The 13,779-nt window shown below is 44.7% G+C and overlaps 1 protein-coding gene across 1 annotated transcript; it reads left to right on the forward strand.

Moving 5' to 3' along the window:
* Positions 1-1,847: 1,847 nt before the first annotated feature.
* LOC132389707 (zinc finger protein 229-like) lies at positions 1,848-11,761 on the forward strand. The gene is made up of 2 exons (XM_059962271.1): positions 1,848-1,917; positions 6,962-11,761. Exon 2 carries the CDS (start codon positions 7,373-7,375, stop codon positions 8,426-8,428), a length of 1,056 nt encoding a protein of 351 aa, XP_059818254.1. The 5' UTR covers positions 1,848-1,917; positions 6,962-7,372; the 3' UTR covers positions 8,429-11,761.
* The last annotated feature ends 2,018 nt before the right edge of the window (positions 11,762-13,779 follow it).

The following is a 13,779-nucleotide window of genomic DNA, read 5'->3' on the forward strand; positions in this document are numbered from 1 at the left end:
CTGTGTTTTTGAAAAGAGAGAGGGAGATGTTCAACACCGGACACACAGAGAGGGAGGGAGGGAAGGTGGACAGAGAGTGAGAGAGAGAGAGAGAGTTAGAGAGGAAGACTGCTCGGAGACAGTGTTATGGTTTCTCTGCAAGCTTGTTGACACTTTTACAAGGACACTGTCAGCTTCTGTGTTCTTACAGAGAGAGAAGGGAGGAACTGTTTGATGGACAGCTGGGGCTCAGCACGGTGAGATAAGTAGGAGGTCCGCTGATAGACCTCCAGACACATGGTTTTGGACACTGAATGAGCTTTGTTGTGTCCACAGAAAAAGTTGGGCTTTGGAGGATCGATCAGGAGCATCGATCAGTGGCTCTCGCAGTGTGAAAAGGCTGTGACCGGTGGGGAGTTATTCGTGTGTCCATCCCTCGCCTGGGTTAATAACTCCACCACAGAAGAACGGTATCGTTTGTAGTGTCACAGTCGGTGACTTCCAAAGGATTTCGGAGGACGAAGGGACTATCGACGGCGTCAGCTTACCCGAAGACTCAAAACTCTCCCTCTCTCTCTCTCCATCACTACCCGACTCAATCCCACGAACTGAACCGAACTTCACTCATCACCGGAAGACGGTATCCATTCACCCCGAGGCGTGAAGAAGCTTGGCTTTCCTATTTCCACACACACAGACAGACACACACACACACACACACACACACACACACACACACACACACACACACACACACACACACACACACACACACAATTATTGCTAATCTGTTTGATATATCTGCATTTATATTGCTGTATAGCGTAGTTACTAATAAAGGGAATGTAGAGAGAAGGCAATTACGAAGAATTCCACACACATTCCACGCTTGATAGACGAAATAACAGTCGCCAAAGATCTTATCCGTCGATTAGCTCCGAAATCCACTTAGAAATATCACCAGGTGACAGTCACAGGAATATCGTCTTCAAGTGATTACCACAGAACACCCCGATTCCAGGTAAGGACCAACAAAAGTAATACCACAGGATACTCCAGCAAATCCACACATATGGATGATACGAACTGACAGTCACACATCCGTTGTGCACTGCGTGCCGATGAACAGATCAACCCAACCTTTTGGGCATGGAAGAGTTGCAGTCTATAGCAGTCACACGCTGAATTTCCAATAACTTGTCTCCCTCTCCCGCTCCCGCTCCCTCAGGCTGCCGCAGCTTGTGTCTGATGTCACAGCCCCGCCTCACTCAGCCACTTAAAGCGACACTCACAGTAAACGAACCTGCGGTCTCGTAACACAATGCACCTCTAAAGTCTGACAGCAGACTAACGAGTGAATCTTCGATGGTGCAGTGTCAGAAACCGAAGATTTGCCAGCCAGAGTCAGGGGCTCCAGAGAGAGATGGGGTCCAGAGGAGGAGGACGAATAAGACCAGCACGATGTGGTTAAAAGTGAAAGATTAGAAGCATGTGGAAACTGGTTGATCGAAAAAAAAGGTGGTTAATTTCTGCAAAACACAGGTGGAAATCAACAGATAAGGCAGAAATTTTGGAGAGGAATACATAGAAAATGTTTTCTCAGTATTTCCAGCAACTGCAGAATCTCCTGTTTTATATCTGCATTTTACTTTGGCATTAGATACACGTTGATATTGAGTATATTGCTTATGGGAGCCGCTTTCTGCGTTAAAACAGCTGCAGATTTTTTCTATACCCAAGATAAAAAAAATGAGGTATGGATATTGAAATGGTGCTTGCAGAAATGTTTAATGGCACCGTGATTACCCATAGGGCAATTCGTTAAGAATTTCGCCGGCGCTGAAGCGCCGATGAAATGCGCAGGCGTCAGGCTGAGGACGTCCCTGAGTTTCACGCATGCGCGCAGTGCACAGAAGGCTTTGAAAATGTCGGTTGCAGGTAAGAGCGATTAATTGTGTTTTTATCTTAAATACCGACTTCAGGATAATTCCTCTGAATTTCGGACACCGTGGGCAGCAATCCCGGGACAATCCTGCCCTCTTCCCTCTCTCTCAGCTCCACGATCCGTATACGGGCCCCGGGGAGCTTCCGGCTGATGAGGGAATGGGAACCGATGGATCTCTCAGACAGAGCAGAGCTCCAGCTATCTAAATGCAAGGATTAGGAACTCGGAGAAAGGGAACAAAATCTTTTACATCAGCAGTTGAGAAAATCACCTTTGTTCTACCTCCAACACAAACAAGAGAAAATCTGCAGATGCTGGAATTCCAAGCAACACACACAAAATGTCGGAGGAACTCAGCATTAGTACTCTTTTCCGTAGATGCTGCCTGGCCTGCTGAGTTCCTCCAGTATTTTGTGTGTGTTGCTTCCTCTACCTCCTCTTGCTCTGGACTTTTATACACGTGAGGACATGTTTTGTCCCATTCTCTCTGGGTACGTAATGATATCAAACACCTTTGCCCTGGGCAACAAGTAGCTTTCGCATCACAAATGTGCCAGACTCCAGTGAGACAGAAAGACTACTGCCCTTCCCTTCGTATTCATTGGGATTTCATTCACTGAGTTCACCACCGTCAGTCATTGGGGACGGGTTCAGGGGGAATATATATGTAGAACACAGAAACTAGTGATGCCTGTTTGCATTTTGGTGATGCAAAAGTTGCTGGAGAATTTGCAAGTGGGAAGAAGTGGAGTGATATTTGGGAATCTGACTTCTTAAAGTTTAATTTAGCAAGCAAACCACATATGGACAATGTGCAAAAGCTTTGGTGAGAAACTCCTGCATTTCCTGTTACAGGCCTGCTACATAGGTTGTGTGAGAGTGCAGATGAACTCGATCAAACCCAGAGGAGATTAAAGTTCCTATTGACAGTGATTTGCTAGCTGTCACTGGGTAAAAAATACACAGTCCAAGATTTATCTGTACACTGGTTATTACAAATTAGAGGGGTATTGGAGGGAAGGAGGGGAGACCTGCGGTGTCCCTGATGCCCTCCCCTACAAGATGTGCATCCAGCTGCAACTTGTAACCCTGCACTTCAATGAGCTGCTTGAAGTGGGTGAATTCCATATCATCCAGCAGTTGGAGGGGGTGATAGATATGACATGAAGAGAGGTGAGTTACTCCCAAGGTGCAGGACACAGGAAACTGGGTGAGAGTCAGGAAGGGGAATGAGGTTAAATAGGCATCGCAGAGTACACTTGTGGCCATTTCACACAACAACAGGTGGACCACTTCAGAAGCTGTGGGGGTAATTACCTGGCAGATGAAAGTCAAAAGACTGATAGGGGTTTTGTTAGTTAGAGGAACAGAACAAGAGGGGCAAATATCCTAGTGGTAAGACTTGCTAGTGGTAGTGAGCAGGGGAGGGGGTGATGTGGTTAAAATAAGTTGAAGAATGACAGAACAGATAGTGGAGAGGGTGAATTGAATTGACTTTATTAAATACATATTTCATAAACATGAGTAGTAATATTTACCTTACATCATCTAAATGGGCAATGTTTCATTTATAGTAATTTATAATAGATAGTTTGTACATAGGACAGTCAATACAACATCGAAATGCAATTGTATCAGCATGAATTAATCAGTCTGATGGCCTGGTGGAAGATGATGTCCCGGGGCCTGTTGCTCCTTTTGCTGTGGTACCATTTCCTGGATGATAGCAGCAGGAACAGTTTGTGGTTGTGGTGAATTGGGCCTGTTTGTCGCTGATATTCGTTGGGCCCTTTTTACACACCTGTCTGTGTAAATGTACTGAATCATGGAAAGTAGATTGTGCAATGTATAATTTCCTTGTTTATATTTAGAGACATTTTTTGGTGTATAAAATGATGAGGGGTATTGAGCGTGTGAGTGGCCAGAGAAGTGTTTTTTCCCCCAGGGTTGAAATGGTTAATGCCGCTTTTCCACACTCCCATAGACCCTTTGTCCATCTCCTAGGTAAATAGAGTTTGAAAAATATTTAAGATCTCCTCCATCTGCTTTGGTTCCACACGTGGATTGCCATTCTGGACTTCCAAAGGACCAACTTTGTGCCTTGCAATCCTTTTGCTCCTAATCTATCACTGGAATCCCTGAGGATTATCCTTCATCTCTTCTGTGACAGCAACCTCATGCCATCTTTTAGCCATCCTGATTGATTTCTTATGTGTTCTGTTGCATTTCTTATACTCCATAAGGAACTGACTGCCTATCCCTGTTATGTAATTCCATTTTGTGCTTTACCAGGGTCTGAATATCTCTTGCAATTCAAGTTTCCCTACAGTTTCTATCTTTACCTTTTATTCTGACATACCCGCTTACTAATTTCAAAATTTTGCTTTGAAGGCCTCCCATTTACCAAGCACACCTTTGCCATAAAGCAGCCTGTCCCAGTCCACAGTTGCCAGATCCTAGTGTTGATTCCAGGTATTGATCCATGCCCTGAACACATCCGCCTTTCCTACGCTGCTCCTTGTATTGAAATATACAGGGCTCAGCATATTCACTGCACCACGCTCAACTTTTTCATTCCTGACTTTGTCTGAGGCCTGAACAACATCTGTCTCCACAAATTCTCCACTCTCTGTTCTGTTATTCAGGCTCCCATTCCCCCTGCAACTTTAGTTTAACCCTCCTTACCCCCATCTCCCACCATGCAGATCTATCACCCCTTTGGCTTTCCTCTCCCAGATCAATAAAAAGGAAGTGCATACCAGGTACAGGCAGTTAGGAACAAATGGGGTACTTACGAAATACAGGAAATTCAAGTGAACACTTACGAAAGAAATAAAAGAAGGCATGAGGTTGCCCCAGCAGACAAGGTGAAGGAGAATCCTCAGGGATTCTGCAGATATGTTAAGAGCAAAAATATTGCAAGGGAAAAAATTAATTCTCTGGAAGATCAGAATGGTAATCCATATGAAAGGATAACATAGACTTGGGGAGATTTTTTTTGCATCCGTATTTACTCAAGAGATGAACACAGAGTCTATTGAAGTGAGGCAAAGCCGCATCAACTTCATGGACCCTGTACAGATTACAGAGGTGGAGGGGTTTGCTGTCTTGAGGCAAATTATTGTGCATCAATCCCCAGGGCCTGACAAGTTGTTCACTAGGACCCTGCGGAAGACAAGTGCAGAAATTATCGGGGCCTAAACACAGATATTTGAATCATCCTTAGTGACAGGTGAGGTACTCGAAGATTGGAGGACAGACAATGTTGTTCTGATGTTCAAGAAAGGCTGTAAAAAGAAACTAGGAAATTATACGTTGGTGGGCTTGACATCAGAACTGGGAAAGTTATTGGAATGTGTGTGCAGGAACCAGGTATATACTGTAAGTATTTGGATAGGTGTGGACTGATAAAGGATAGACAGCATGGCTCTCGCCAATCTTATAGAGTCTCTCAAGGAAGTTATCAGGGAAGTGGATGAAGGCAAGGCAGTGGATGTTGTCTACATGGACTTCAGCAAGGCACTTGACAAAGTCTCATATGGGAGGTTGGTCAAGAAGGTTCGGTCACTCAGCGTCTAGTGGCTGCCACAGGGATCAGTGCTGGATCTGTTGTTGTTTGTCAGTCTATATCAGTAATCTGGATGATCGTGTGGTTAACTGAATCAGCAAATTTGTGTATGACAATAAGACAGGGGGTTCAGTGGAGTGCAAGAAGACTATCATGGCTTGCAGTGCAATCTGGACCAGGTGGGAAAATGGTTTTAGAAATGGAAAATGGAATTTAATGCAGTCTAGTATGAGTTGTTGCACTTTGGTCTGACCTACCAAGGGAGATCTTTCAGAGTGAATGGTCGGGCACGGAGGAGTGTTGTGGATGAAAGGGACCTGGGAATACAAGTCCTTAATTCACTGAAAGTGGTATCACAGGTAGATAGGGATGGAAAGAATGATTTCAGCCCATTGCCCTTCATGAACCAAAGTACTGATAACAATAGATGGATGTTCTGTTGACTTCTAGAAGACATTGGCGAGGCCTAATTTGGAGTATTGTGTACAGTTTTGGTCACCTACCTACAGGAAAGTTGTAAAAGAAGTTCAGAGATTTCAGAGAAAATTCACAAGGATGTTGCCATGTCTGGAGGACTTGGGTTATAAGGAAATATTGAACAAATCCGGACTTCATTCCTTGGAATGCAGATGATTGAGGGGAGATTTGATTGTGATAGAGAGGCACAGATAGTGTTAATGCAAACTGGCTTGTTCCATGAAGATTGGGTGGGACAACAACCAGAGACCATGTGTTAAGGGTGAAAGGTGAAATGTTGAGGGGAACATGAGGGGAAACTTCTTCACACAGACGGTCATCCGGCTGTGGAATGAGCAGCCAGCACAAGTGGTGCATGTGAGCTCGACTTCAACATTTAAGAGGTTTGTGTTGGTACCTGGATGGTAGAGGTGTGGGAGTGGGCTGTTTAAATAGTTCAGCACAAACTAGATGGCCCAAAGTGCCTGTTTCTATGTTGAAATTTTCTATGATTGTGACAAGAACCTGAAATAATACAAAAATTCACTCTAACCCCTTTTGACAGCTGTGTGAACCAACCAGTCATTTCAGCAGGAATTTTTTATATGGCGTTAAAACTGTGGCACTTTAAGTTAATAATACATAAAAGAAGATTCCAGCTGCAAGTCAAGAAAAACTATTTGTGTGAGAGTGTTTCAGTTACTGAGGGGCCAGGAACCCATGCAGCTCAGTGGGAACAGGGAATAATACCAACGGAGAGAGTCAAACTGAGCCAGGTCACAGATTGGAGATGGCAGAAATGCCCCATTCTTATAGAGACAGGAAGAGCATCAAGGAATTGATGGTCATTCCAGATACCAGCACTCTGCCCAGTCAGGAGTTGATTTCTCTCTCCAGCTTGGGTAGAACCTCACTGTAACAGTGTGATACCAGATCAAACCTTGGCAACTCAAGTAATCTCATCAGAAATGTTGTCCTACACCCATTGATGGATTTTGTAAATCTTTTTACAGGTTGAAAATGAGAAGGAATTCGTCTTCAGGAAGCTCAAACACGGCACAACAGTTTTGTTGTCTCTGTCTAGATATTTAAGAAGTGGAGCAAGGGATCCAATTGACCACCCTTCCTGCTCAGACTGTGGGGAGGGATTCTCTCGGTCATTTGACCAACTGGCACACCTGTACTTTACACAGGGGAGAGACCTTTCACCTGTTCAGACAGTGGGAATGGATTCACTCGGTTATCACAATTGAATGTACATCAGCAAGTTCACACTGGACAAGGCCATTCACCTGTTCTGTGTGTGAGAAGGGGTTCAATCGGCCTTCCCACCTGTGGACACACCAGTCAGTTCACACCACACCGGGCAGAGGCTTGTCATCTGCTGCATTTCTGGGAAAGGATTCACTCGGTCATTTGACCTGATGGCTCACCAGCGAGTTCACACTGGGGAGAAGCCATTCACCTGCTCAGAGTGTGGGAAAGGATTTAGGCAGTCATCTACCCTACTGGTACATCAGCGAGTTCACACTGGAGAGAAGCCGTTCACCTGCTCAGTCTGTGAGAAGGGATTCACTCAGTTAGCTACCCTACAGAGACACCAGCGAGTTCGCCCGGCGGAGAAGCCATTCACCTGTTCAGAATGTGGGAAGAGATTTACTCAGTCATCCCACCTGCAGAGTCATCAGCGAGTTCACACTGGGGAGAAGCCGTTCACCTGCTCAGTCTGTGAGAAGGGATTCACTCAGTTAGCTACCCTACAGAGACACCAGCGAGTTCACACTGGGAAGAAGCTGTTCACCTGCTCAGTCTGTGAGAAGGGATTCACTCAGTTAGCTACCCTACAGAGTCACCAGCGAGTTCACACTGGGGAGAAGCCATTCACCTGTTCAGAATGTGGGAAGAGATTTACTCAGTCATCTAACCTACTGGTACACCAACGAGTTCACACTGGGGAGAAGCCGTTCACCTGCTCAGAATGTGGGAAAGGATTTACACAGTCATCTACCCTACTGGTACATCAGCGAGTTCACACTGGGGAGAAGCCGTTCACCTGCTCAGACTGTGAGAAGGGATTCACTCAGTTAGCTACCCTACTGAAACACCAGCGAGTTCACACTGGGGAGAAGCCGTTCACCTGCTCAGTCTGTGGGAAGGGATTCTCTGACTCTTCCACCCTTCAGATTCATCAGCGAGTTCACACTGGGGAGAGGCCGTTCACCTGCTCCGAATGTGGGAAGGGATTCACTCAGTCATCCCACCTACGGAGTCACCAGCGAGTTCACTCCGGGGCAAGGCCATTCACCTGCTCAGTCTGTGGGAAGAGATTCTCTGACTCTTCCACCCTTCAGATTCACCAGCGAGTTCACACTGGGGAGAAGCCGTTCACCTGCTCAGTCTGTGGGAAAGGATTCACTCAGACATTCACCCTACAGAAACATCAGCGAGTTCACACCAGAGAAAGGCCATTCACCTGCTGAGAATGTGGGAAAGGATTCACTCAATCATCCCACCTACTGGCACACATGTCAGCTCACAATGGGGAGTGGCCATTGTTATGAATCTCTAGGTTTTGTTTGCTGTGGAGAGAGAGAGAGATGAAGAAGGCAAATGTGTCTGACTTGCAGCTTGTTTACATCGCGAGCAGCTTGTTTAGTTTTAACCGAGGACACAGACACTCAGAGACAGATGGAGACATAGGAGGAAAAATGGAAGAATCGAAACCAGGGAACTAGTGGCCAAGGGTCACTGTTTGTAACTTTCCTTTGCCCACAAGGGTGGGCTAATTATCGATTCACCGTACATCGAATGTGTGGTTATCACCTCATTTAACCCATAGGAGTGGATCTGATTTGGGATATCCTGTGGAGACCACTTATGTGTTAACCCTTGCCTGGCTGTGGTGTGGTAGTTCACTTGAAGATGATACCCCTTAAGACAAGTCACTTCGGATGATAATTAGTATGTAGATTTGGAAGGATGACAGATAAAATCTACAGTGACTGTTGGTCTCGTTCAACTACCATGAAACCTGTGGAATACGACATAATGGCCTTCTCTCAACATTTACCCTGTATTACAAATATCTCTCTCTCATCACTTATTCTGTAGTTGAACTGAACTTTCATACTTTACCATCTCAAGACTCCAAGCCTTGTTTCCCCCACGCTCAATAGTTTGGGAGTTTTATTTATACACATAACACTCATGCGGAATGCAGATGCTGAAATTCAAACAACACACACAAAATGCTGGTGGAACACAGCAGGCCAGGCAGTATCTATAAGGAGAAGAAATGTCGACGTTTCAGGCTGAGACCCTTTGTCAGGACTAACTGATAGGAAAGATACAAAGAGAATTGAAAGTCCTGGAGGGAGGGTGAAATGCAAAATGATAGGAGAAGACTGGAGGTGGTGGGATGAAGCTAAGAGCTGGAAAGGTGATGGGTGAACGTGATACAGAGCTCGAGATGGGAAAGGATCTTTGGACAGGAGGCCTCAGGAGAAAGAAAGTTGTGGGGGAAGCACCAGAGAGACATGGAAAACAGGCAAACAATTAAGTATGTCAGTGATGGGGTAAGAAGTGGAAGAGGGGCATTAACGGAAGTTAGAGAAGTCAATGTTCATCCCATCAGGTTGGAGGGTACCCAGCCGGTATATAAGGTGTTGTTCCTCCAACCTGAGTTTGGATTAATTTTGATAGTAGAGGAGGCCATGGATAGACATATCAGAATGGGAATGGGAAGTGGAATTAAAATGTGTGGCCACTGGGAGTAGTCTGTTGCTGCTGGTTCGTTTCTAAAGCGTTATGGTTTGTAACAAAATGGGGCCTGCATCTGGGATATGAACAAATTTAAGGATTGATTTAATATTGATTTCATTGGATAAATCCCTTTTGATTTATTTGTGTGTGGAAAATCAGCAGCAATGGATGTTGATAGATATCTGGAATTGTGAACCTCTCAGGCATTAGAGGACACCAGAAGGATTGAGTTATTGAGTATTGCTAGAACATTAATACTTGCTAAGGTGAAATTGACAATGAGGAGGGCACAGATGCAGAGGATAATAGCTGAACATTATGTATCTGAGGGAGTGTTTAAAGTGGAGGAGTTGGAGGTGTTTCCTGAAAGTAAACCTCGTGAGCTTGAGCTCCAGTACAAGTGAGAAAAATTAAAGATAGAGGCTCCGGAAAGGCAGAGGCAATTTCAGGCTGGAGAGGCAGAAAAGCAGAAAGAAAATACTCTTACTAAGTGTAATTAAGGGGAAGGCTTAGCAAGCCTATTCTGCTTTGACAGTTGCTGAAGCAGCTTATTATTTATTTATTTATGCTGCCCCAATCATCGCCACTGGACTATAAATGTGCAGGAGCTGTGTGTGGTTCAGTGCTTTGCTCAAGGACACACAAGCTGCCTCGGCTGAGGCTTGAACTCATGACTTTCAGATCGCTAGTTCAACACCTTAACCACATGGTCACACACCACACATTTTGACCTAGTGAAACAGGCTGTGCTCAAAGCTTGTGAGTTGGTCCCAGAAGCAGACAGGCAAAAGTTTAGAAACTTGAAGAAATCTGTGAACCAGACATACAGAATTTGCTTATGAGAAATTTGTGTGTTTTGACCGCTGGTGCACATCTGAACATGTAAATGAAGTTTACATGTTAAAACATGTAACAGCTTGAAAGAGTTGGTTTTAATTGAAGAATTCAGAAGGTGTGTCCCTGATGACAGAAAGACGTATTTAGATGGAAATGATGCTGCCACTATGCAGGAATCTGCTGGATTAGCAGATCTGTTTGCTTTAACTCATAAAGTTATGTTTACCCTGAATAAGAGTTTCCAAAAGGCACTTGACAAGTTGTGGGTAAACCTAATGAGCTCACCCCAGTGGCCTGTACCTGCATTCGGTGAACCCTTTTCCAAAGTTATAGTGGATTGTGTTGGCCCATTGCCAAAGATCAAAGCTGGCCATCAGTATCTGCTAACTATATGTGTACTGCATCCAGATTCCCAGAGGCAATACCTCTCAGAAATATTAAAGCTAAAACTGTGGCGAAGGCTCTTACCAAGATTTTCACTTTATTCGATTTGTCTAAAGAAATACAGTCTGATCAAGGATGTAATTTTACATCTGGATTATTCCAGCAGGTAGTTTCTGAACTGGGAACAAAACAAATTGCATCATCTGCGTACCATACAGAATCACAAGGGGCTTTAGAAAGATTTCATTCTACCTCAAAACAATGATTAAGACATATTGTGTTGAAAATGGAAAAGACTGGGATGAAAGAATACATTTGCTTTTGTCCACAGAAATAGAGTCAGTACAGGAATCGCTGGGCTTTACTCCTTTTGAACTTGTATGGTAGCAGTGTGCCCTTTGACCTTGTTAAAGGAACAGTGGATTGATGGGGATGTACATGTTAACTCGTTAGACTATGTTTTGAAGTTCAAAAATAAACTACACCCAACCTGTAGTCTAGTGAGACAAAACTTAAAGATTTCTCAAAACAAAATGAAGTGTTGGTTTGATAAGCAGGCTCGCGAAAGCAGGCCATGTACACAAAAAAAATTCATAACCTGGACATTCTTGCTGCAAACCCGCTTCCACATTGGCGGAGAGATACAAAAGCCTTAAAGTGCGTAACACCCGGCTGAAGGATGGATGCCTGTCTGCAGTTATAAGTCAAATGAATGATAAAATGGACCCGACCTCACAATGTAACTCGACTTGACCCTGCACCATATGTCTATCTGCACTGCACTTTCTCTGCAGTCATAATGCTTTGTTACAGTGATTATTTTGTTGTATATCAGCTCAATGTACTGTCGTAATGTATCAATCTGTGTGGATGGTACATCAGGCAAGATTTTCACTGTAGCTCAGTACATGATGATAATAAACAAATTCCCCATTTTAATTGTGTGGAAATATTAGGCAGACTGAGCTTCTGCTCTGGAACCACAGAAGGAAACAGAACTGTTGTCATTTCTGTGGAATGCAAATATATGGAAAAGGCTTCAATCTCACATTACGATCTGTGGTAACTGGGATCAGGTGACCAGTGGTGGGACTCCCATATCAATATCAGAATCAAGTTTAATAGCACCGGCATATGTCATGAAATTTGTTGTTGCTGTGGTAGTAGTAGAAACTAATTCATAACAATAGCTTTTAACAATTGTGATTTTTAAAGAAGAATATATATATATATATATATATATATATATGAACTATATATATATAGTACAAAAATAGAGAAAAAATAATAAGCTATTTTAATTGTGTGGAGCAGTTTGACTGACTGGGTGTTGCTTTGGAAATTCTGAAGTGAAGCTGAACTAAACTTTACACATTTATGAGAAGCTCAGAGAAATAGAAAAGGCTAAATTCTCACATAAGTGGGTCAGACACCCAGGACCGTCGGCTGCACTTCAGCACCACAAAACAGTGGAATGAAACATGCAGAAAGTATTGCAGAGAAAAAAATACATTGTCCACCCACAACGAGAGGACGTGACAGATCTGGATCTCACTGACTTGTCTGAACGGGTGAAAGGTGAAGCTACACATACACGTAGAGCAGTGACCCGCAGATGCTGCAGATCTGCAGAAAAACGTGAACAGGAAACGGAATCAGGTGACGGGTGGAGGGTCTCCCTCCTGAACCGGTGACTCTGCTCCTCGCCCCTCATACACTGCCCGACCCATTCAGCGCATTCCCCACATTATTCCATATTTACCCCAGATACATGATTATTTTTCCACACCATATCTTCCCCGATCTCTTTCCCTCCACCTCTAGGTCACAGAGTCACCGGCTCAATTCCCATCCAGGTCCAAAACATAATTCAGACCCAAACAGGAAATGTTCACGTTTCATTTAAATCACTTAATTTTTATTCACATTCCTCCGGAACCTTGCTGGACAGGAACACTGAAACATCAAGTGAGAAACAGCAGGAGGCCATTCAGCCCCTCTAACCATCAGCAAGATGGCGTCTGCTCTCCCATCTCAGCCACATGTTTCTGCCCAGTCCTCATTTCCTCTATCCCTTCGGTCTCCACACATTTGCCGCCCTCTGTTTTACGTGGGGACGATCACTGAGTTTTCACCGCCCTCTGTGGAGGGGTTTTACAGACATTTACCACCGTCGGAATGGAGACATTTCCCCTCATTTCAGTCCTGGATAGTCCATTCCTGTTTCAGAGACTGGGATCCCTGGTTCAACCGGCAATGATGTTGTGCATTTCAATGTGTTCACCTCTCAGTCCTCGATTAACCAAATGAAAGGGTTATCGCATTTGATATTTCTCCATATGATGACCACACCACTCCAGGGATCAGTCAGGTGAATCTTCATTGCACTCTCTATAACAAATACCACCTCCCCACCTCCCCCCTCAGCTGGATCCACCTCTCACTCCCCAGCTCTTGCCCCATCCCCACCCCTCACCTCTTTTCTCTGATTATTTCCCGTCCACTCTCAGTCCAGAGGGAGGGTCTTGGCCCGAAATGTTGACGGTCCATTTCCTTCCACAGATGCTGCCCGACCCGCTGAGTTCCTCCGGTAGTTTGTTCTTCGGTCTGTATAACCCGTGTTAGTATGGGGAGAGGGATTTTACACCATATTCCAGGTACAATCTCAACAAAGCACAAATAATTGTCACTTTGCCCGGACCATCGGCCCCGCTTGCAGGGCAACAGTCTGCCGGTGTTTGCCCCCAATGTGGTGAATCCCTCTGCTCGACACCACCGTGGGCTCAGACATTTCCACAGATGAGCCCCTCCTGTTCCCACCGGGACAAACATCCTGTCCGCCCCCTCT

The sequence above is a fragment of the Hypanus sabinus genome, unplaced genomic scaffold (genome assembly GCF_030144855.1).
Source record: "Hypanus sabinus isolate sHypSab1 unplaced genomic scaffold, sHypSab1.hap1 scaffold_634, whole genome shotgun sequence".
In the NCBI taxonomy this organism is placed as follows: domain Eukaryota; kingdom Metazoa; phylum Chordata; class Chondrichthyes; order Myliobatiformes; family Dasyatidae; genus Hypanus; species Hypanus sabinus.

Excerpts from the sequence above, each read along its gene's own strand:
- LOC132389707 (XM_059962271.1), top strand. The coding sequence starts at position 7,373 with ATGGCTCACCAGCGAGTTCACACTGGGGAGAAGCCATTCACCTGCTCA.